The sequence below is a fragment of the Propithecus coquereli genome, unplaced genomic scaffold (assembly GCF_000956105.1).
Source record: "Propithecus coquereli isolate 6110/MARCELLA unplaced genomic scaffold, Pcoq_1.0 Scaffold193, whole genome shotgun sequence".
Lineage (NCBI taxonomy): Eukaryota > Metazoa > Chordata > Mammalia > Primates > Indriidae > Propithecus > Propithecus coquereli.
Window position 1 is genome coordinate 2,787,372 of NW_012144190.1, and position 24,125 is coordinate 2,811,496.

Here is a 24,125-nt window from a genome sequence, read left to right on the forward strand (position 1 = left end):
CGAGAATCAGTCAAAATCCTTCCCCATACCCCAATCCTCAAAAATGTACTTGGGGCTGCACAGTAAAGATTCTTTGTGCTGGTATCACTTGCACAGCCCCAACACACACACGCACACACACACTGGGGGGTTGACAGGAGTCCGGGCCCCGAGCCCTCTCCTGCCTCAGACTAGGAGCCCACGTCTCCAGCCCCCTCCTCCCTCAGACCCGGAATCCCAGCTCCCAGCCTCCTCCCTCGGACCCCTCCCATCAACCTCTCCCCTCAGTCCCGGAGTCCAGACCCCCAATCTCCTCCTCTCCCAGGGACCCGAGCATCCAAACCCCGAGTTCCCACCAGTCCCCAGGTAGACTTCATCTCTCCCAAGGCAGAAATCCTCCCCCAAACTGTCACGGTCGGATCCCCTCTCCCGCTGTCCGCCGCCTGGGCCCGCCCCCCCTGCGGTCCCTCCCACTTTTCCCAAACAAAGCTCCCGGCAACTTTCTCCCTCGCCGCGCCCCGCCCGCCGCGGCTCCCCAGCCCCAGGCCGGGAGGTAGGAAGGCGCCGGTGGGAGTCGGGGACCCGCTTTGGGGTGTGTGAGTTGGGGTGGGAAGTTGCTCGCTATGAGGTGAGCTGTGTGTCGTGGGACCAGCGCTGAACTGCCCGCCGCGCTCTCTTTGCCTGGGGCCGCGAGTTTGCGCTCCCGTCCGAGCCTCTGTACGGAGCTGGAAGTTTCGCCAGAGTTAGGGTGTTTGTGGATGGGGCCGCGTCTGGGCGTGTAGTGCGCGCAGGGGTGGGCGAGGGCTGAGGACTCTGGCGGGCTGTGGGGGTGCGTGAGTGTCTGCGGCAGTGTCAGTTGGGACTGAGAGGGACCCCGTGTGCAATTTGTGGGCTTCGGGTCCGCCTTATGGAGAAGGGAAGGCCTCGGAGGTAGCCGAGGGAGCGCCTTAGGGCTTTCTGGATCTTCAGTCTTGTCTTTTCGGGGCTATGGGGCTGCGGCGGGAAATTAGGGGGTACCTTTCTTACTCGGCTCCACCGTCCCTTTGTCTGGCCACATGGGGGAGGGCTGGGCTGGGATTTTGGCCTACGGGGTCCTGAGCGCCGCAGCGTCACTGCGCTCGGGCTGGGCTCTTTGTCTGCCAGGGTCCGAGGGAGAAGAGGAATGGGGGCCCTGGACCCTGGGGTCCTGGGAAAGCTGTGGAAGACATGGAGCCTCCAGGGAGGCGGGATCTGTGTTGGGAAAAGTTTTCCCTGTTCCTGGCCTCCGGAAAGTCACTGGGAACTTGAGTTGGATCTGAGCCCACGGCGCAGGGGGAGGGGAGGAGAGGGCCGGGGAGGGGCGGGACCGGGGGCCGGAGGGGAGTCGCCCTGCTGGCCAGCCCCGCCCCTGATGGGGGTTGTGGGAAGCTGGGGGAGGGGACGCCTGGGCCCTTTGTTCTGGCTCGCCTGATGGCAGGGCGCCCCTGCCCCCCAGCCTGTGGTTCTGTGGGTCTTTCCTGGTCTCGGCCTCAGTTTCTGCCCTGAGTCTCTACCCCTCTTTCTGGGTCTCTGTCCTCTTCTCTCTAGGTCTCTGTGGTCCTCTCTTTGGGTCTCTGTTTCTCTCTCTCCAGGCCTCTGTGCCCTTCTGAGTCTCAATCTCTCTTTCTGGGTCTCTATATCCTTGTCTCTCTGGTCTCTGTCCCCTTCTCTCTGGGTCTTGGTTTCCTTCTTTCTAGATCTCCTGTCAACCTTACTTGGGCCTCTCACCTCTTCCTTCTTTTCTAGCAGCTGCTGCTCACATCCTAGCACCTGTTCCTGGGGTGGGACTGGGATGGTTGCACCCACACCCTCCTTCCCTGCAACTAGCTCCTGACTTCCATCTTCTCTAAAACCAGGAACCCATGCCCAGAGTTTTAGCCCTCATGGGCCCTAGGCATTACTCTGGGGTATTTACGACTTCTACAATTCAGTTCCTCTCCAAACTCAGAGAACACTCACACCCTAAGCTTTTCCAGAAATCCAGCCCCTTTCTCCTCCAGGACCCAGCAGTGCGGACCCCCAGCCCTCAAGCTTCAAGTTCTTCGAGGGGGTTTGGGGGAAGCTTGCTGAGCTCTGTGTTCCTCCAGGCCCAGATGGGGGAACCCCGGGTTGGGGCCCCCCTGGACGATGGCAGCGGCTGGACAGGCAGTGAGGAAGGCAGTGAGGAGGGTACTGGAGGCAGCGAGGGGGCTGGAGGAGACGGTGGCCCGGATGCAGAGGGTGTCTGGAGCCCAGACATTGAGCAGAGCTTCCAGGAGGCCCTGGCCATCTACCCACCCTGCGGCCGCCGGAAAATCATCCTGTCTGATGAAGGCAAGATGTATGGTGAGTCTACCTGAGTCTTTTGCCCCTGCCCACACCGATTAATAGTGATAATGATCAACACTTATGGAGCTCTAAGTGACGTTCAGGTAAAAATGCATTATTATTCTCACAGCGACTCTCAGTAGGAGCTAGCATCACCATTTGCATAGATGAGGAAACTGAGGCACAGAAAGGTTAAATGATTTGCTTAAGGTCACAGAGATGGTACATGATCAAGCTGGGATATGAACCCAAGCAGTCTGGCTCCCATATAGCCGAGGAGACCTGCAGGCCAGCTGCTACAGACCTTTGGGGACTATTGCTGCTCTCTTCTTTCCTAGTTTCCTGTCCGTTGGGAAGTTCTGCTGAAGGTCTAACTCTGTTCCATCTTTGAATCTTCAGGTCGGAATGAACTGATTGCCCGCTACATCAAGCTGAGAACGGGGAAGACCCGAACTCGCAAACAGGTCTCAGAACTGACTTGTGGGCTTCTGTCTGGGATGGGCCTATCTTCTTAGGGGACTTCCTTGTATGGACAGGTTCAGGTTCAAGGAGGATCTGGTTCATGTGCTTTTGTCTGTTGTCTCGGCATGGCTGTCAGTGTTCTCTAACTGTGCCTATTTTGGGATAGTTTCCTAGCAGTTGTGTTAGAACCAGAGAGTCAGGCCGGGCGCGGTGGCTCACGCCTGTAATCCTAGCTCTCTGGGAGGCTGAGGTGGGTGGATTATTTGAGCTCAGGAGTTCGAAACCAGCCTGAGCAAGAGCGAGACCCCGTCTCTACTAAAAATAGAAAGAAATTAATTGGACAACTAAAAATATAGAGAAAAAATTAGCCGGGCATGGTGGCACATGCCTGTAGTCCCAGCTACTCGGGAGGCTGAGACAGGATTGCTTGAGCCCAGGAGTTTGAGGTTGCTGTGAGCTAGGCTGACGCCACGGCACTCACTAGCCAGGGCAACAGAGTGAGACTCCGTCTCAAAAAAAAAAAAAAAAAAAAAGAACCAGAGAGTCAGAGAGACCAAAAGAGCCAACAAGAAAGCAATGGGGAAGGGGACAGAGGCCTGGATTTGCTGGACCTGGGGAAAATCAGTGGAGTTAGCAAGTTCCTGGAAAGAATAGCCTTTGCAGACATATCCGTGTTTGCATGCTCCCGAGATGGCTAGCACCTTCTGTGTGTTTGTCATCTTTCATGTTCTAGCAGCTCAGTGGGGCACCTGCAGGAAGGGAAGGGGTAGTGAACGCAAGGGGTGGGTGGTGGCTGTGGTCTGAATCTGCTTCTCTGTTGATCCCTCCAGGTCTCTAGTCACATCCAGGTTTTGACCCGAAGGAAATCAAGGGAAATCCAGTCCAAGCTGAAGGTAGGGGCCAAGGCAGACATCCCAAGAGGGAGACAGAGACTTAGAGAGAGAAGAACAGAGACCTAGAGACAGAGGGGGACAGGGCCCAAAAGAGAAGGGAGCAGAGGCCCAGAGACAGGAGGGCAGAGACCCAGGGAAAGGGGGATAGAAACTTATAGAGGGTGACAGAGACTAGAGAGAGGAGGACAGAGACTCAGAGACAGAGGGTGACAGAGACTAGAGAGAGGAGGACAGAGACTCAGAGACAGAGGGTGACAGAGACCCAGAGAGAGGGGGACAGAGCTCCAGAGAGAGGAGGGCAGAGACCCAGAGGGAGGGGGACAGAGACCGAGAGAGAGGGTGACAGAGACCCATCATGGGGGACTTCTGTAGACAGGGCAGGGGGTACAGACACCCAAGGTGGGGGATCAGTGGCCCAGCAAGAGGGGGTAGATAGAGACCCTGGGTAGGGAGAGATCGCATAGAGGGGGGGATGAAGATTTAGCTTAGGACAGTACAAAGGGTGGGCTGTTAGTCCTCCCCTTGGCTGCTGTTGTCACCCCCTTCCTGTCCCTCTTCTTTTGCTCTTCCTGGCGGTCTCATTTTTTCTTCTCTTTCATGCTACGAAGATCTCCTGTTTGTCCCCTCTGGTTTATCGTCCCATTTCCTGGCCCCATGTGCCCTGCCAGCTCTTTTTGTGTCCAGAAACCTTCATTTCCTGTTGGAGATTCTTATATCCATCTTCTTTTCTTCATCCTTTGGATTTTCTGTTCCCTCTTGGCCTGACACCCTCATAGTCTACCCTTCTGGGCCTGAGGGGATTTTTTTTGTCTCTTCCTTTGAACTTGAGGATAATCACTTCCTGTTCTTTTTTGTACCCGGAAGACTTCCCTTCCTTTCTCTCTAGGTCTAAAAACCTTCACTTCCCATCTTTCCTGGACCTTCTCTGTTCCCTCTCTGTTCTGTCTGGACTAGGAAACATTCACCTCCTATTCTCTCTGGGTTTGAAATTCTCATTTCCTGTCGCCTGAGCATCTGGGAATCTCTACTCTGGCTTTTTCTTGACCTAGAAACCCTCATTACTGTCTTTTCTCCTGGACAGGGAGACCCCTTCTCCAGGGCTGGCCACTGTTACTTCCTACTCACGCCCATCCCTTTGCCTTTGCCCTCTGACCCCCATTGCTCAGCTCAGGGTGGTGGGACTGTGTGGGCTGGTAGGGCAGGGAGGTGAGGGAGTCTAGGCCTCACTTCCTAAGTCATGTTTTCTTTTCTCCTTTGGCACCCTCCCCCACCCCCACGGGCAGGCCCTGAATGTGGTAAGTCCCCCTGCCCATCCTGCCACCCGCTCTCACTCCAGACAATTGCCCCATCCAGGAGGAGGGCAGAGGACTGTAGTGAGAGGGAGTTCAACCCTCTCCCAGCCCTGTGCGTTGACTCCCCAGCTCTGCGTCGCCCCATCCTGGCCCCGCCCCGGCATTGTCCCACCCTCGCTGTGTTAACTGGGACTCCCTATTAACAGGAACCGTCACCTTTTCCTCCAGGACCAGGTTTCCAAGGACAAGGCTTTCCAGACCATGGCCACCATGTCCTCGGCGCAGCTCATCTCTGCACCTTCCCTGCAGGCCAAACTGGGTCCTGCCGGTCCTCAGGTGGGTGGGTGGCCTGGGCTGGGGATTATGGGGTTTGGGGCTGGAGGGATGGGGCTGCAGTTGCCAACCCGGGACTGACCAACCGCCCTTCTTTGTCTCCTCTCCAGGCCTCTGAGCTTTTCCAGTTTTGGTCAGGGGGTTCTGGACCCCCCTGGAATGTTCCAGAGTGAGTACTTTGTGTCCTGGCTCAGCACCTGACTCCCACCCTCACACCCCCCAGAGAACTTTCTCACTCCACTTTCTAGCTCCCCTCTTCCTTTTGAACACAGACTCTGGAGCCAGGCTATCTGATTTGAATCCGACCTCTGCCCTTTATCAGTTGCGGGCCTTGAGTAGGTGACTTCAATGCACAGAGCCTCAGTTTCCTCATCTCTAAAATGGAGATAATAATAGTACTTCCCTCACAGTTTCATTGTTGGAATAAATGAGTTTAACACATGTACAATTATTAGGATAGGACCTGGCACATAATAAGTGCTCAGGACTAGGTCTGAACTGGGATAGTGAGGAGGGGCCTGGGCAGAGGGAGTTGGGAGTGGAAGGGACGGGGCTAGGGCTGTTGGCCTGGGAAGGAGGAAGGAGGCAAGGATAGCATCGAGGGTTTGCCTAGAGTCGGTGGGACTGTCTGGAGATGCGCAACCTGGGGAAGAAGTGGGTTTTAGGGTGAAATGAGCTCAGCATGGGACTTGATGAGTGGGAAGGGCCTGCAGGACATCCATGGGATAATGATCCCCCAGTGGGATTGTTCTAGCCCCAGAGGCTCATGGGAAAGGCAGTTGTAGGTCCAGAGACTCCAGGAAGGATCAAATGGAGCCCCAGAGGCTCATGGGAAGGCTTGTTTCCATCCCATTGAGATGGTTCTTGGACTTGAGGGTAGTAGAATAGGGGTTATTATCCTCTCTTAGGCTCAGAAGGAAGCAAATGGGTCCCAGAGGTACATGGGAATGTCCTTTTCAGCTCTGAGAGAGTCCTGAGGGTGATGGGATGTGTTTCTAGTCTAGAGGAATAGGAATGGGCCCCAGAGGCTCATGGGAAGTACCCTTTTCAGCCCAGACAGGAACTAGTGAATCCAGGCTGGGTGTCAGTAAGGCAATGGCTACAGGACAGTGAGGCAGGAGTGTTCAGGGTATTGCCAGGGGAAGAGTGAAGTGACAGGCCATGGGGTCCGGACTGGGAGAGAAGAAAGTTCACTGGTGAGCTGTGGCTGCTTGGGGACAGAGGAAAGCATCAGAACAAGTCCCCAGGAGCTGAAGGAACCACAGGTTTGCAGGGGAGGGGCCGAGCTGGAAGGAGGGCCGGTTCCGCAGGCACTGCACTGGGGAGATGAATGTTGATTAAATCATCACCTGCATGAACACACAACTGGAGAGTGCGTGAAGTGCTGTGAAGAAACACAACAGGTCCTGGGGTGGAGGAGAAAGTTCTGGGGATTCCTTTGAGAAGGTGACACTGAAAGCTGAATAGGACTTGGCCAGGTGAAGGTTGTGGGTGGGAATGTTTTAGGCAGAGAAAACAGCTCGCAATAGCATGTGACAGGGCCCTGAGGTAGGAAAGTTTGGTGGGTTCCAGGAGGTGAGAGAAGGCCAAGATTAAGCAATTGGTTGGTCAAAGATTTATTGAGTGCCTACTAAGTGCCTGGTATTGTGCTTGGTTTGGGGACACAGCAGTGAACAAGATAGATAGAATCCCTGCCTTCATGGAGCTTTATGTATTTGGGGAGGGGAGGAGGCAGACAATAAACATGTAAACAAATAAGAATTAATAAGAAAAGGGATAAATATGAGAAATAAAGCAGGGTGTATGAGCTCAATTTTAGACAGGGGTCAAGAAAGTTCACTCTGAGGAGGTGACATTTGAACAATGGCTTTGATGACCAGAGATTATGTCAATGAGCAGAATATTGGAGTTTAGATTTTAGAATTGGGATGACGAGGACTAAGGCAGAGCCCTTGGGAATCAGAGTCTGAAGGTCCCTGGAGTTTGTTTTTCTGATACAGGTCTTTTGACCCTTGACCTCTTTCCTGATCTCTGACCACCATGCCTATCTACCCCTGACCTCTGACTTCTGTGTCTCTATACCACCATCTCCTGTGCTACCTTTGAACCTCTAGAACTGTCTTTGGTACTGTGGCCACTAGGCATATGCAGCTATTCTAATTAAAATTAATGAAAATTAAATAAAGTTTAAAATTCAGTTGCTCAGACATATCAGCCACACCAGTGCTCAGTAGTCACATGTAGCCAGTGGCTACTGTGTTAGACGGTAAAGATGTGGAACATTCCATCACACAGAAAGTTCTGTTGGACGGTGCTGCCTCCCCACCCCGACCTTTGGCCTGATGGTCCATCTCCTGACCCCTGGTCATTTTCTTCCCACCCTCGCAGCCCCTCAGCCTCTTCTTTCTTCAAATTCCCCATCTTCTTTGTCTTCTCCCTATGTCCCAAGACCTGGTTTCTCTTCTCCTTCTGACATTTTGTGAGGGGTATCAAAATGTCATCATTAAGAGTGGCTTCGTGGTTAGGACTGACCTACGTTCAAGTCCAGGCTCCATTGCACCCCAGTGGTGTGACTTTGGGCAGGTCTGTGCCTCAGTTTCCTCATTTGTAAAATGAGAAGAACAGTAATTCCACCTACCCTATAGGCTGTGAGGCTTCAGTGACATTGTGCACAGAGTATCCTAGCACAGGGTCTGGCTTCTCGTGGCCTCTAATTAAAGATTAACTGGTATAAATAGCATCTTTCTATCTTGCTGACCCCTGGCTTCCTTTTTCTCTCAGCGTGAAGCCATTCTCACAGACACCGTTCTCCTTATCACTGACTCCCCCAGCTACTGACCTCCCAGGTAAGAGCCTGCTCTCCACCCTCCTTTGCCTCCCATCTCTCTCCTTGACCACAACTACGTTTCCTTCAACCTTCCATTAATCAGGGAACACATTCTTACTGAGGCTCAGTTCTGTGGCAGTGTGTGTGTGTGTGTGTGTATGTGTATGTGTCTGTCTGCGGTGAAAAGTGAGTGGCAGAATTTGCAATGGTTAAGAGCAGGGTCTCTGTAGCCAGACACACACTGGTTTTGTATTCTGTCACTTGCTAGCTTATGAGACATTGGGGAGGTGTATTAGCCAAGATTCTTGCAGTGCAAGTGATAGAAGCCCAAATCAGGCTAGCTGAAGCAAAAAAAAAAAAAAAGGGGGGGGGAAAGAAGGAACTTTTTTTATCAGTTCAAATAACTGATAATTCAGAATGATGGCTTCAGGCATGGCTGGATCCTGAAGTGGATGCTACTCAAGTGGTAGCATTGGGAGTTGCTTTGGTCTGCTTTCCTCTGTGGTGGCTTCAATCCCAGGCAGGCTCAGCTCACCTGGCTTCCAGACGTCCATGCTGATGTGGCCCTGAGAACTCATGTCAGTGAAAAAGGGAGTCCCTGGATCCCCCACGTTCCACAGATTTATCAATTAGGAATACTTTCAGCTGCAAGTAACAGAATGCCCAAGTTAATAGTGCCTTAAACAGTAAAGGCTTTAATGTAAATAATAAAGGCTTTAACTTTTTGTTAATTCCACATAACAAAAAGTCTGGAGGTGGGCTGCTCCTGTGCTGGCTCTGTAGCTCAGCAATATCAGGACTGGCATTTCTATAGTTCCCCTGGCCTCTGTCTTATTGTCCTAAGATGGCTGTTGTGACTCCAGGCATTATGTTCCAAACAGGACTTGGACAGGGCAAAAGCTTTCTCCTCCCAAAGTTCTGTCTTTTTCATTCAGGAAGAAACTCCTTCCCAGAAGCCCCCCCTAACATCTCATTGGCCAGGACTGTGTCACATGGCCACCTCTAGCTGCAAGGGAGGCTGGGAAAGTGAGTATTTAGCTTTTTCAGCTTCTAAGTGGAGGCAGGCAAGAGAGAACAGTACCTGATATATTCAATAGATGTTAGCAATTTTTATTGTTCTTTCTTCTTTCTCTTTAGGGTACGAGCCCCCCCAAGCTCTCTCACCCCTGCCCCCACCTGCCCCATCACCCCCAGCCTGGCAGGCTCGGGCCCTGGGCACTGCCCGGTTGCAGCTGGTGGAGTTCTCGGCCTTTGTGGAACCGCCGGATGCGGCTGACTCTGTGAGTGAAACTTTGGGATAATCACGGAGAGATTTTGGGAATGTAGAGGGTGTCAGGGAGAGAGGGCATAGAGTAGTGGTTCTCAAACGTTAGCATGTATCAGAGTCATCTGGGGGCTTGTTAAAACAGAAATCACTGGGCCCCAATCCTTGAACTTCTGATTCACTAGATGTGATGTGGGGCTTGAGAATTTGTGTTTCTGACAAGCTCCCTGGTGGTGTTGATGTGGCTGATTCAGGGACCATACTTTGAGAACTACTAACATAAAGGAACTGGAGGGTCATGGGGTCATGGGTTGGGAAGGTCAGAGAAACTCTCCAGAACATCGTTCATTCATTCATGAAATATGTTTGAGTTTCTACCATTTGCCAGGCTTTGTGATGTGTGTAGGAACTTGTGAAAGCAGATTTTATTTCTGGGCTTGAGCTTCTCCTGGGCTAGGATGGAGATAGATGCCATACTAAGCCAAGGTGGGCTGTCTGTTAGAAGAAACAACTTCCAACTCTTAGAGACTGAACACCATAGAAGTTTCTCAGTCATGTAACATTTCAGTGCTGGTTTAGCGGGAGCCTTCCACACAGTGATTCAGGTATCCAGGCCCCTTCCATTTTGGCCTCTGCCATTTTCTAGGGCTTCAGAATTTGCCGAGGGATTCTCTACATCTGGCCAGGAGATGGAGAAAGGGAGAGAGTTAAGATTGTGCAGGAGGCTTTAAGGATTTGACTAGGATGTGTCAACTGTCATGCCTGCTCACATCCCATTGGCCAGAACTTAGTCATGTGGTCTCACCTAACTGCAAATGAGCCTGGGAAATGTAGTTTAGCATTGTAAAGGAACACAGTTTTGTGAACACATAGCTGTCACTGTATAAACACCAATTAAAACACTAATGTAAGGCTGGGCATGGTGGCTCATGCTTGTAATCCTAGCACTCTGAGAGGCAGAGGTGGGAGGATCGCTTGAGCTCAGGAGTTTGAGACCAGCCTCAGCAAGAGGGAGACCCAGTCTCTACCAAAAATAGAAAAAATTAGCCGGGCATCGTGGCACGTGCCTGTAGTCCCAGCTACTCAGGAAGCTGAGGCCGGAGGATCGCTTGAGCCCAGGAGTTTGAGGTTGCAGGTAGCTATGATGATGTCACTGCACTCTAGAGAGGGCAACAGAGCAAGACTGTGTCTCAAAATACCCAAAACGAACCAAACAAAAAAACCTCTCCTCCCACTTGGAGTAAAAGGTAACATCCTTTCTGTTGCCCACAAGGCTCTGAGGGTGACCGCTGTTCCTGCTCTGTCCTCACCTCTGCACTCTCACCCTCACTCACTCTGCTCCAGTCACACTGGCCTCCTTGCTCTTCCTCAAACATGTCAGGCCCACTCCTGCCTCCGGGCCTTTGCATCTGCTGTTCCTGCTGCCTGGAGTGTACTTTCCCCAGATCTCCATGACTCACCCTCTCCATTTGTTCAGGCCTTTGCTGAATTATCTTCTCAAATAGGCTTTCCCAAACACCATAGTGGAAAATACCAGGAAATGGAAAATATCACTTCCAACCCCCTTCCTATACTTTACTATGTTTTTTTTTAATAACATATATCACCCCTTGAAATTTATATTATCCATGGGCTGATTTTTAAATTTTCTCTCTCTGTCAGTAGACTATGAACTCCATGAGGTCAGCGACTTTGTCTTGTAACCCTGGGACCCACAATAATGCCTGCACACAGATCTCTTGATAGATGTCTGTTCAATAACAGGGACAGGGGAAGCTAGAATAGGGGAAGCTCAAGTTTTTGTGAGTATACAGTGGAGTAATTCTGTTTGGAGAGTTAGTGAAGGTTTCCCTGAGATGACAATATTTGAGTTGGGCTTTGAGGGTTATATAGGAGTTTGCCATGTGTGGAATTGGATGTTCCGGATATGGAGATGGGCAGAGAATGGAGTTTCAGGAAGACAAATAATAGAGTATGGTGGGAGCTGGTGAGGCTGCAGATAGGTAGCCAGGTTCTGGTTCTGGAGGAACTGGCATTGCTAAGTTGAAGGACCCAGACTTTCTCCTGAGGGCAGTGGGGAATTATGGAAAGGGTGGGGTAGAGAGATCCTATCTGATTGTTATCAAGGGAGGCTTCCAGGAAGAGGTGGATTTGGGCCTGGAAAGATGGAGGGAAGATTTGTGTTGGAGGAGGAGATGGGGAGAGCTTTCAGGATATGGAAAGAGTCAAGACAAGCAGTCACGAGAATGTGGACGGATAGGGAGTATTAGATGTGGGCTGTGTGGATTCCTACCCATCCATCCATTGAACGTGGTGAACACCTGCTCTACACAGGGCCAGGTTGAGGGGGTGGGGGCTTTGTCCTGGGGGCACTGGGGGGCCACGAGAGGACTATGAGCACGGGAGGACCAGGGTCAGCTCTGGGGCCGTATGAGGGATGAACTGGAGAGCAGAGTTGGGAGGCTGGGGTGAGGGTGGGACAGGCTGGGGCCTGAGCTGAGGCTGAGGCAGCGGGGATGGAGATGAGGGGACAGGGCAGAGAGTTGGGGACTGAGGGACTGTGGGGAGGCAGGGGCAGAAAGGAGTGAGGACAGCGCCTAGGGGTCAGGCCTAGTGTCGGGTGGACGGTGTGGAATAGCCAGCTGGAGCTGTGGGGATGGCAACGGTGTGAGCTGGGCTTGTGCGGTGAGGGTCGGAGGTCCAGCCCACCTCCCGCTTTTCACCCACGGCCGACCCTCCTCAGTACCAGAGGCACCTGTTTGTACACATCAGCCAGCACTGCCCCAGCCCCGGAGCACCCCCGCTCGAGAGTGTGGATGTCCGGCAGATCTATGACAAATTCCCCGAGAAAAAGGGTGGTCTGCGAGAGCTGTACGATCGTGGGCCCCCACACGCCTTTTTCCTGGTCAAGTTCTGGGTAAGTTCCAGCAGCAAAAGCGAAAGTGCGTGTAAATCATGTGCCAACTCAGCTAAGGCCTCTGGCTCTAGGGGGATAGAGCCTGGCGTCAGCCTGGCCCTTACCAGTCAGTCCTCATGGCTTGGAGTGTCAGCCCCCTTTGCTGGCCTCCAGGGAGGGACGGAGGCACTTGGGCCTTCCTATATCCCACTGGACTTTATCACACCTGGTCATGTGACTAATATGACCCTGGGCATTAGTGTGGCATGTTTCAGGCTCCCCATTCCTCACCTGACCACACTAAGCCTTGTTGCTAAGGAACGACCCTCTCCCCTTAGCCAATGGAGTCATGGACTGTTCTGGTCTCTAAAGAGGGGCCTGGGGCTTTGCTAGTAGGTCCCACCAGACCCTGTTGCTAGTGAATCTCTGGCTTTGTGCAAGTGATTGAAGGAGCTGGGGAGTGGCTTTGTAAAGTATTTTATCTATTTAACAATCATCTATTGAGCGCTTCCCATATACAGGTCCGATACCAGGTGCTGTGTATATAATCGTGACTAAGAGGGATCATCTTGGGTCTTTCTTAGGCCTATTTGGTTTGGTGTCCGGTACAGTGACTGTCACTGTCGGGGCTCAATAAACATCGAGGGGGTGTTAACTTTTGAGTAGCCAGTGCAGTGGAGGGATGTAGTCTCTGAGAAGAAAGCCTGCTGAGGGCTTGAATTTTACTGGTCTTGCTGGACATGTGGTTGTCATTGTTATAAAGCTTCCTGGTATGTGAAGTGGAGGCCCGAGACTGCTCCAGGGATGTGCTGCTGAGGTCTCTGGCATCGTCAGGGCTTAAGCAGGCCTCCCCTGGTCCCAGGTCTGGAGAGCCAGCCCGTTAGGAAGCCCAGCTTCTGAAGGGGTTCAGGGGTACGGCTGGTAAGGCCTTAGGTTTTGCCTGGCTTCACAAGGCCCTGTTGCCAGAGTGATGGATGGAGTCGGGCCTGTGAGGACAGTGACCTGGCAAAGCGTTAGCAACTAAAGTTAGGAGGAGGAAGAGCTGTGCCTCTCAAGGAGGTGTCTCAGACCAAAGGTGTGATGAGGTCTTAGGCTTCGTTAGGCCCCATTTTACCTAATGACACTTGGCCAACTCTCTACACACTTGGCCATTGGGTTTCTGGAGGGCGTCTGACCTCTGAGAATTGGCCGAAAGGGCTGGAAAAAGTGTTCTGGAGAGGAGTCAGGCCTCCTCAGGCCCCATCAGGCCCCTTTGCTTAGCCACTTGCCTTGGCAACCAGGGTCGTGAAGGGCCCTGGGGGAGGGCACCCAGCTTTAACCTGTTGCTAAGGAGTAACTACCTCCTTAGTAACCAGGCTCTTGGAAGGGGCTGAACTCTTGAGTTGGGGGCTTCAAGAAAAAAAAGATGAATTCCAGGGCTCCTTTGGTTACTAGGGAGAGAGGGCGAAGACAATTTTGGGGACCCAGATTTCTCCAACACTGATGGGAGGGTGGATGCTCGTCGAGAGGTTTGCAAGCTGAGGAAGGGACGTCGGCAACTGCAGGCGCAATGGGGGAACCAACTATGGGGCAGAGTCCCCACTATTTATTTACAAGGACGTCTCCTCCAACTCATCTGTGGCTCCCCATTTCCCAGGCGGACCTGAACTGGGGCCCAAGTGGTGAGGAGGCAGGGGCTGGTGGTGGCAGCAGCAGCGGTGGCTTCTACGGAGTGAGCAGCCAGTATGAGAGCCTGGAGCACATGACCCTCACCTGTTCCTCCAAGGTCTGCTCCTTTGGCAAGCAGGTGGTGGAGAAGGTGGAGGTGAGGCTGGAGGGTGGAGCTCTGGGCGGGTGAGTGCCCAGCCACCTGCCACTCTAGGGGTGCTGAGTGGACCACAGCCATGATGGCTCAGGCATTTGGGGGTGTGCATGGTGGTGGTGGGGCATCCCAGCCTCTTTGAGGGTTTAGTGCATAAATTTGCAGCTAATGTGGAGTTCAAAAGTCACAGGTAGGGATCACTTTGAGGGCTGAAAGGTAAGGTGTGGTACAGAGATTTAGAGTCACTATAGTTCAAAAGGTTCTTATGGATATGGAGGGATTTGTAGGGCAAGGAGGTTCAGAAGTCACGCTTAGGGATTGCTGGGGACTTAGAGGATCTTAAGGCCAGAGGTCATACAGAGTTTGGAGCTGTTGTGGAGGGGTCTTTGGAGGGTTTGGAGGGTATCTGAGGGCTTGGAGGTCAGAGGAGTTCAGAGGTCTTTGAGCATTCAAAGCGTCACTTTGTGGGGCTTGGGGGGTTCCTGGTTTGCAGGCTCAGAGATCCTGAGTTGGATACCCAAGGGTTCAGGGCTCCGTCTCTGGTCACTGTGGGTGGGGTGATGGAGAGAAGATAGCAGTGGGAGTGGGTATGGCATCAGAGAGGCACAGGTGGAGTTCCTGGGGTGACCCATGTGTCTCTGAGCCACTGCCCTCCCCACTCCCTGCCCCCTGGTTTAGACGGAGCGGGCCCAGCTGGAGGACGGGAGATTCGTGTACCGACTGCTGCGCTCGCCCATGTGTGAGTACCTGGTGAATTTCTTGCACAAGTTGCGGCAGCTGCCCGAGCGATACATGATGAACAGCGTCCTTGAGAACTTCACCATCCTCCAGGTGACATGCTGGGGCTGGGCCAAGCAGGGGCCCTGATGTGGAGGGGAGTGCCCACAACAGAACCCTTAGTCTAGGGGGACAGGGGCAGGGGGACCCCATGTTGGACCCTCAGCCCAGGGGACCCGCTTACCCTTGGTACTGACACAGCAGGGACTCTGAAGTGAGCGCTCAGCCTAGGGCTCTTTTAACCAGGAAACTGATGCAGTGGGGACCCCACAGTTGACCCTTAGCTTAGGGGACCCCTTCAGTAGGTGAACTCAGGTGGTGGGGACTTCAGAGCACTCTCACATAAGGGGATCGATCCCTCCTTCACTGGGGAAGCTGACATGGAGGCCACCTCGCCAGATCCTCAGCTTCCCAGGGACCCCAACCTTAGCTCCGGGAATGTGATGTGGTAGAAGCCCCTTTAACTTTGGGAAATGTGCTGAGGTAGAGACCCCTGGGCTGGGGGACCTGAAGCGATGGTACTCCCTTTACCTGCGGCATGGTGGAGACCCCTTTCACCTGGGGAATGTGATGTGGGGGGAACCCCATTAACTCTGAGACATGACATACCATCTGATGTGAGGGCCCTCAGCTTAGGGGTAACTCCCATTGCCCAGGGAACTTGACATTTGGGTGTCCCTTTTACTTGGGAAACATGACATGGTGGGGACTTGTTTTGTGGGGGTGGAAAAGAGGTCTGCTGGGTGCCTCATGATAGCTTGGGGAGGGCACAGTGCTCCTTGCCCTCCCTTCCAAGCATAGAGCCCCTTCTCCTGGCCTCCCTGGCAGGTGGTGACAAACAGAGACACCCAGGAATTGCTGCTGTGCACCGCCTACGTCTTCGAGGTCTCCACCAGCGAGCGGGGAGCCCAGCACCACATATACCGCCTGGTCAGGGACTGAAGGGGGACCCCAAAACTGGCTCACCCCCGGAACACTCTCCTCCCAGGAAGGACCCTCCAGCTCTCCTTATGCTACTTATTTAGGGAGGGGGCTGTGATTTAAAGGGGCTGACCTCAGAGGCCTAAGCAATAGGGGACCCCAAAACTTGGTTGGTGAGCTGAACAGGCTGGGACTGAGGAAAGAACAGACTCTGATAGTGGGACCTCACAGGGGGTGTCTGAAAGGACAGATCACTCCGGAGCATCAGGGATTGAGGACAGGAGTGAGACAACTTCCAGGTACATTTCTTAGCCTCTGACGGGGCCCCCTCTCCACCTTCTGGATGTTTCCAAGGGCCTTAGTTACACAGTGGCTTGTCTCCCTTCCTGTTTTCCAGCTGCCCCTCCCCCTAAATTTCTGCCTCTCCCTACCACTCCTTGTATCACAAAGATTAACCCTTTTTGTGCAGGAGCAGAGCCAGGTGGGCCCTGGAAATATTTTTAATATAATGAGATATTTATAAGAGTTATGACTTTATCTCAGCTGCACAAACAATGGGGTGAGGCTTTGTAATCTCATCCCCCTCCTTCTCAGTGAGCCATGAGCTGGACTGTGTTTCCTTCCCCAGACCCCAAAGTGTGTTGGTTTGTGTTCTGACAGAGGATAAAGCTATTTTACCAAAATGCACGGTATTTATTTGAGGTTTGGGTGAAAAATAATCTTGTGGGAGGTGGTAGGCCAACAGACGAGGCAAGGAAATGAAATATCTTTGGGGGCAGGAAGCTGGTGGACGGAAGCCCCAGGTCCCACGGGAGAGGGGACAGCAGCAGCCAGGCAGGCAGACACCTGGGTCCCCAGGGGAATGAGGTGGAGGGCTCAATGACTGGGGCAAACTGAGGATTAAACAAATATTTACAGGTGGCACGGAAGTGCACTTGAAGGGGTCCAGGCGGGGCTTGGGAAGGATGGGGCCTAGCGGTATCGAGCGAGCTGTTTGTAGACGTGGTCCAGGTTTCTGCACAGGAATATCGACAGCGTCATGAAGCCGAGCTACAGAGAAAGGAGACGCAGTCAGAGACGTTTAGTGGGTGTCGGCGGCAGTGTGTGTGATGAGCCTCCCCCTAACCAGGGAGAAAAGTCAGGCTAGGACCCAGAATTGGATCAACAGGGCTAGAGAAGGGAGAGGTAGAAATGAGCGAGGCTAGAGGGAGAACTACAGTAGCGTCTGAGGAGTAGGGTCGGAAGCAAGCCCAAGGTTCTTTATTCTGGAGGCTCATCTGCCTCTCCCTCCGCCTCGGCCTCAGTCTCTGCTCCTGCACTCCCCGTCTCGGGCTGCTCCTCGTCTTGGTCCCACAGCGGCCAGGGCCCCAGGGCCATGGGCAGCTTGCCCTGCGGGGCCTTGTCCCCCCAGTTGGGGCAGGCATCCGCCATGCCCCAGCCACCCCTTAGACTGCCGCTACGCCCGCTACTGCTGAGCACGCCACAGCGCCCGCTGCCGCCGTCAGCGATCAGGCTGGGCCCGGGGCTGGAACGGTTGGCGCCCGCCACTGACGGCTCGGGTTCCCGGCGGGACGCCCAGCGCTGTAGCTGCAGGCTCAGCACCATGACACTCACCTGCGAGGAAACGGGAGGGCTATTGCGGCCAATAGCAGGAGGCTCTCCCTGCGTACGGCCAATCAGGGCTCGCAGAAGTTAGGTCTCCGCCCCCTCGTCCTAGGCAGGCGACGGGAGGGCCAGGATCCGCCCGCTAGAGCGCAGTCGCACAGGCATCTTTGACAGACAACCCGACGACGCGCGATCAAGGGCGGAGCCATCTAGGGATTATAGGGCCAATGGCAAGTGGGGGCGGGTCCAGATCACCTCAAGTAGACCGACGCCCAGACAGATGCCCACTATGGAAATGAGGTTGTTGTGCAGCCACTTCTGGAGGTTCTGCGCGCAGCCCTGGGGGTGTACAAATAGAGTTCTTTCTGGGATTCTCTTGCAAGTCCAGGCCCAGCCCTCGCCTCACTTTCAGGCACCGACCTGCTCCCCCAGTTACCACGGTTCTCTGGTTTCCTTAGTTCTACCCCTCCGCCTCACCTCTTCCAAGCCTGGCCTTTATGCCCCGCCCTTCCTGCAGACCCCGCCCCTTGCAGAGGGCTCCGCCCCTCCTGTTGCACCGTTCCTTTCCCTGTAGCCCCACCCTCTCACAGATCCCGCCCATCATCTGCGGCCCCGCCTCCAGAAGGCCCTGCCCCGCCCCGTCAGCCCCCTCCCCTCCCCTCCAGGCCCCACCTCACCTCGCGGTAGATGGAGCTTTGTGCCGGGACCGTGCAAAGGTCTGTGCTGTGTCTGGGCCGCACTGGCGGTCCGAGCCGGCTGAACTGGGGGATTGTGGAGTCGTTTGTCGCCGACAAGTTGTAACAGGAGCAGGGCACGCGGTGCGCTTCCGACTCGTTGCCTCTCAGGATGAGCACCGGGAACCAGTCCTGCGGAGAGTGCCAGCCGCAGCAGCGCAGCTGGGAGAGGAATACGAATCATAGGCACGGGGACTGGAGAGATACGAGATGATGTTGGGGATCAAGGGACTAGGTGGTGGGTAGGAGGTCATGTCGGGGAGCAGGGGGCTAAGTGGTGGGTGCAGGGTGGGGGCAGTGGGCTGGGCCAGGGATGCGAAGGGGCCAGGGGACGTTACTGGAACGTGGAACTGGGAGAGACGTGAGTGACGGGGTGATCCGTGGCTGGGGAAGGAGCTGCAGCATCGCGCTGTGGAGCGAAGATTGGGTGGGCGGTGCAGTTCAGCCTCAGGGGAAAGGTGAGTGGGAATGCGAGGCGACATGAGTGTCCAGGGAATGGAATCTCATCGGGGGTGGGATCCGGTGGGAACCAGAGTCACCACGGAGTGGGAAGCTGGGTCACGCTACGGTCTCGGGTGTAGGGACCCGGCCACTTGAGGCGGGGCGGAGTCTCCTCGAGACAGAGGGTGGAGCTACACCAGGGTCTAGGTACTGGGACTGGGCCATGTTGGGGCCAGTTATGTTATCATTTGGGGGCGGGACCACGTCAGGCGGGGTGGGGTTGGGGTATTTTAGGGTCTGGAGCTGGGGACCGGGGCCACGTCTGGGCGCAGTCTCCTTGAAGAACCAGGGAGAGCAACATCGGAGTCCGGGATCTCGACGAGGGGTACGCGTCAGAATGGAGTCGGGGGCTCACGCACCTGGAACTGCACGTAGTCCCAGCTCTCCTCAGCCGCGGTCTCCTCCGGGTTGGCGTGGTAATTTTGGATGGTCTTCTTCACGATGTCCTGCACGCTTCGCTCCAGCTGCGAGGCGGAGAGTGAGGCGGGGCCGTATCTGCTCAGCCTCTTGCCCCAGCCTCTCTCAGGCTGTCTCAGCTCCAAGGGGTTCCTGAGTACCTTTGTGTCGGCCTCGGTTTCTCCCCGAATGTCTAGCTAGGTCTCTGTTCCTCAGGTCTGTCCTGTTTCTCCCACTATGTCCGGGCGTCATTAGGTCTCTATCTCTTCTTTGGGAGCTTCTATTTCTTTCTTTATCTCTCTCTCTCTCTCTGTCCCCTCCAGCTCCCCATCCCATGTGTTTCCCTTGGATCTCTTTATGTCTGTCCATGTTGATGTGTCTGTCTCTGACTCCGTGTCTTTGACTCTATCTCCCTCTCTGTCACTCTGCCAGTCTTTGTATCTGTATCTCTTTCTGTCCTCTACCTCTCTGTTGTTTCTCTCCCTCCCTCTCTCTCTTTTTTATTTTTAGACACAGTCTCACTCTGTCTCTCAGAATAGAGTGCCATGGCCTCAGCCTACTCACAGCAACCTCAAACTCCTGGGCTCAAGTCACCCTCCTGCCTCAGCCTCCTGAGTAGCTGGGACTACAGGAACGTCCCACCACGCCCAGCTAATTTTTTTTCTTTCTATTTTTAGCAGAGAAGGGTCTTGCTCTTGCTTAGGCTGGTCTCAAACTCCTAAGCTAAAGCGATCCTCCCACCTGGGCCTCCCAGAGTGCTGGGATTACAGGCGTGAGCCACTGCACCCAGCCTGTTATTTCTCTTCATCTATGGCAGCCCCTGTCTGCCTTTGTTCCGGGTCTCTCTCCACCCCCTCCCACAACTACTCCCCACCCAGTGCCAAGGTGGGGTGGTGGCAGTGACAGCAAGCTCACCCGGACGCGCTGAGTGGAGATGAGGATTCCCAGGGTGATCTGCGTGGCAAACAGCAGCAGCAGCATCCCAAAATACTGGGGGCAGAGTGGAGAGGTCAGGCTCAGCCCCCTCCCTAGGCCATTTTTGAAGGGAGGATTAGGAGTGGTCCCAGGGATGGAGGGAGCTGGGGGACTCACCAGAGCCAGAAGGCAGCGGAGTTCCTTGAGGGCCCCCACACAACCCAGGAGGGCGAGACCCATGGTGAGGATTCCTGAAATGGCAAGGATTTTGGACCAGATCTGCAGAGGCACGAAGGACAAGCCTGGGAGAGGTGAGAGGCAGTGACAGTGAGCCTGGGCACACAGTTCCAAGCAGCCCCATCCCCCACCCAGGCAGCCACCGAAGTGGAGAGCAGTATTCTGGGGGTCCTCTCTCTGGGCTCCTGGTGCCCCTGTCTCTGGGTTTCTGCCTCTCTCTGGGACTGTCCCTGCCCCACTGTGAGTCTCTGTCTCTTTTTGGGACTTTCTCCTCCTCATTCTGGACCTGTTCCCCCCTCTCTGGATCTCTGTCCCTCTCTTTTGCTCTCACTCTCTCCTTCCGCTCCTCCTCATCCCCAGTAGTTTCAACCCCACCACTTGTCCTGTGACATTGGCTCAGTCACTTAAACCCTCTGAGGCCTAGTGGATAATGATATTTATTTCTCAGGGTTATCTCGAGGGACACATAGGAGCATGTGTTCAAGTCAGTCCTCAATACAGGGCAAATGCTTATTAAATATGAGCTACTAGGATTTGGACGATTACTCCTGTATTATTTTTCTGCTGTTATTAATATGATTTCTGCTCTTCTACTTCCTTGCTGCACGACATCCAGCAGGGGACTTCCCCTCTCGACCTCAAGCAAAAGGAAGGTTTGTGGGAGGGTCTGATGAGCAGCAGCAGAAGATGTGACACATAGGAAGTGCTTGAGAAATGGCTCTCGTCACTATTATTATTGATAGGCACAACCCCGGGGAAAACACAGGCTCCGAGAGGCGCAGCAACGGTGAGCAGGTGACCGGAGCCTGTGGCTTGCCCAGGGAGTCAGGCACTGTGGGCCTCCCTGGGACAAGGGAGACCCCAGGAGGTCACCTGAGGGGGAGGCCCTCCCGACTGTCCCAGCCCCCCTCACCCACAAAGGACACGAAGCTGGTCTTGTCGATGAGTATCCAGATGCCGAAGCAGAAGATGAGGCTGCCTAGGACCTGGAGGGAGGAGATGAGAATATGGCGGGGGGCGAAGAGGGGATGTGAGTGAGGTTTGGGGCGCTGCGGCAGGGGCTGGGGCCTGGGCTGGGTAGCCAGGAGGCAACTCACGAAAAAGAAGAGGTTGAAAACGAAGAGGAAGTACTTGATGAGGCTGAGGCAGCTCTCCTGGGCCGACATCTTCGCCTAGAAGGGGGAGTGATCAGCTTGAGGGACCGGACAGGTGTTGGCAGTGGGGGAGACAGGCAGAAAGACAGAGGCCGAGAGAGAGCGCGAGAGGCTGAGAGAGGGGGAGAAAGGAAGAACACAGAGAAAGAGGAAGTTCCAGGGGTGGGGCTCCACCCCCTCCCTCTTCACCCAAAGTGACTCTCCGCTCTGTCTCTGTCTCTGTCCCTGTCTCCCTCACTTGTCCTTCTGGGCATACACCCTGGTACCTGAGGGGCCTTGGAATTTGTGGGCACCAAGGACACATGGGGCACTTCCTCCCACGTCTCCATGGCTCAGGCCACGGGATCCAAAGGGACTCTTGATCCATTCATACCCACCGCTGGGCACTGGGACTCCAGGTCTGGCCCTGGACAGCAGCCGACCTCACAGACACTCTGACCTCACGGCCTGCTGGGCTCTGCCCTGTCTGCACCCAGCTCTGTTCCTCCTTCCCTGCCCTGGGGCTCTTGTTCCCCCTGTCTGGGTCTCTGGGTCTTTTTCTCCCCCTCTTCTCTGCCCCTTTCTCTCACAATCTCTTTCTCTGTCTCTGGGTCTCTTTCCTTGCCCTCTGGATTTCTGTCCTCCTGTCCTTTCTGTCTCTATCCTCCTTCTGTCTGGGCTTCTGGCCCTTTCTCTCTGGGTCCCTGTCCTCCTTTCACTCTCTGCCCCGCCCCCCTGCCTTTGCCCCTGTCTCTGCATCCTGTTGTAGACCAGGGCGCTCCCATGTGCTGAGGGGCAGGGGCCGGGCACCTGGGGAAGTGAAAGTGCTGCAGACCTGAGATGGGAATGTCCCTGGGAGTGGGGAGGGCAGCTGAGCGGTGTCGACAAACCCAGCGGAAGCTGGGCCTCATGCAGTGCTTCCTGCCTCTGCAGTGGGGCCTGAGGGGAGAAGGAGTCAGGACGGAGCATGGAAGCTTGGCAGTCAGATCTGAGTTTGCAGCGCCTGCTTGCTGGGGCACCCTTGCAGCCTCCGCAGTCCCCCTGAAGTCCTCATTGGCTCCCCACTCCGGTCAAGTCTCACATCCCTCACAGATTTCCAACTTTGGGGGTTTTTCCACCACCCAGTCATATACCTACACCCTGGGAACCCTGGCTCCCTGAGTACCCAGCCCTCTCTCCCTTCTGAGAGATCTCATCTACTATTAATATTTTTTTTCTTTCTTTCTTTTTCTCTCTTTCTTTTCTTTACTTCCTTCCTTCCTTCCTTCCTCCAAGACAGAGTCTCACTCTGTCACCTGGGCTAGAGTGCAGTGGCATCGTCATAGCTCACTACAACCTTAAATCCCTGACCTCAAGCAATCCTCCCTCCTTGGCCTCCCAAAGTACTAGGATTACAGATGTGAGCCACTGTGCCTGGCCTCATCTACTATTTTCTAAATCTGTCTCCTGAGCTCCAGCCAACTGTCCCCTGGGTGTCCCCTGGGACATTAATTCTCACCACACCCTACACAGAGCTCAGGGTCTCCCTCAAATTCTCACCCTTGCCTGGTTTTCCCGTCTGAGGCAGCCCCACCATCTACCCCGTCACTGGGCCAAACCCCTGTCCTTGTCCCCACTCCCCCAATTGCCTTGTCAGTCTCTAAGGTGGATACTTCTTGCCTCCTAATTCTCCACTTGACCCCTTCTCTCTGTCCTCAGGGTTCAAGCTGGCTCAGGGATCCTGATCTCATTTGGACCCTGACCTCAGCCTCCTCCCTGGCCTCTAGTCTCTCCCTTCCAGTCCAACCCCAACATGGCCCCAGGGGAGTCATTTTGAAACCCAGACCTGAGTGACACAGTCACCCTCTCATTCCTCGGCTGCTACTTGTAACCATCACAAACTCTTCTATGCTCTACCATTAAAATACATTGTAAATCCATCCCCTTCTCTCCCAGGCCATCATCCTAGTCCAGACCCCTATCATTTTCCACAAAAGTAATGATAGCTGATTGCAGTGGGTGGAATGGTGTCCCCCAAAAGATATGTCTATGTCCTAATCCCTGGAATTTGCAAATGCAACCCTATTTAGAAAAAAGGGTTTTACGGATGTAATTATGTTAAGGGTCCCAAGACGAAATCATCCTGAATTATCCAGGTGGGCCCTGAATCCAACGACAAGTGTCCTTCTAAGAGACACACAGAAGAGAAGACACAGAAGAGGAGGGCGCCACGTGAAGATGGAGGTGGAGATTGGAGTTCTGCGACCAGAAGTCAAGGAACTCCTGGAGCCACCAGGCGCTGGAAAAGGCAAAGAACTGATACTTCCCCAGAAATTCTGGAGGAAGTGTGGTCCTGCTGACACCTTGATTTTGGACTTCTGGCCTCCAGAACTGTGTGAGAATGAATTTCTGTTGTTTAAAGCTACCAAGTGTGTGATAATTTGTTTTTGCAGCCATAGGAAACTATAATAGTACATCAATCTCTCCTTTTCCCACCTACTAATCCCCTCATCAGAAACAAGGATGTGAGTAACTAGAGGTCTAGGGTAGGAGGCAGAGATTTGCCAGATGCTCATCGATCTGGTTTCTTCTTTCCCAGGCACATAGGAGGACTGCATTTGTCAGGCCTCCTTGCAGTGAGGTTGAGGTCATGCGAATGGCCTTGGGCTGCTGCAGTGGGTGCAGAAGAGCCTGGCCATAAAATGTCCTCTGTAATCCTTACTCCCTTCACTCGCTGGCTGTGCGAAGCTGAGGATTCAGCACAAGGACTCAGAGATAGAACATCCAGGAGATAAAAGAGGCTTAGGTCCCTGGTTTCTCCTTGGACTTACATAAAGCATTTTGGACTTTAAAAT

General features: G+C 54.1%; 2 protein-coding genes across 2 annotated transcripts; one reads left to right on the top strand and one right to left on the bottom strand.

Annotated features, from left to right (window-relative positions):
• Positions 1–495: 495 nt before the first annotated feature.
• Positions 496–16,453, top strand: TEAD2 (TEA domain family member 2). Its single transcript, XM_012643224.1, has 13 exons — positions 496–532; positions 2,085–2,322; positions 2,704–2,768; positions 3,597–3,659; positions 4,943–4,954; positions 5,180–5,287; positions 5,395–5,453; positions 8,066–8,130; positions 9,249–9,391; positions 12,119–12,292; positions 13,908–14,075; positions 14,751–14,903; positions 15,678–16,453. Exons 2-13 carry the CDS (start codon positions 2,091–2,093, stop codon positions 15,789–15,791), a joined length of 1,356 nt encoding a protein of 451 aa, XP_012498678.1. The 5' UTR covers positions 496–532; positions 2,085–2,090; the 3' UTR covers positions 15,792–16,453.
• Positions 16,454–16,474: 21 nt separating this feature from the next.
• Positions 16,475–21,468, bottom strand: CD37 (CD37 molecule). The gene is made up of 8 exons (XM_012643225.1): positions 21,256–21,468; positions 21,072–21,144; positions 20,099–20,223; positions 19,922–19,996; positions 18,970–19,074; positions 18,053–18,271; positions 17,631–17,714; positions 16,475–16,820 (listed from the first exon to the last, which is right to left on the bottom strand). The coding sequence occupies exons 1-8, from the start codon at positions 21,322–21,324 to the stop codon at positions 16,743–16,745; spliced, it is 828 nt and encodes a 275-aa protein (XP_012498679.1). The 5' UTR covers positions 21,325–21,468; the 3' UTR covers positions 16,475–16,742.
• Positions 21,469–24,125: the final 2,657 nt, after the last annotated feature.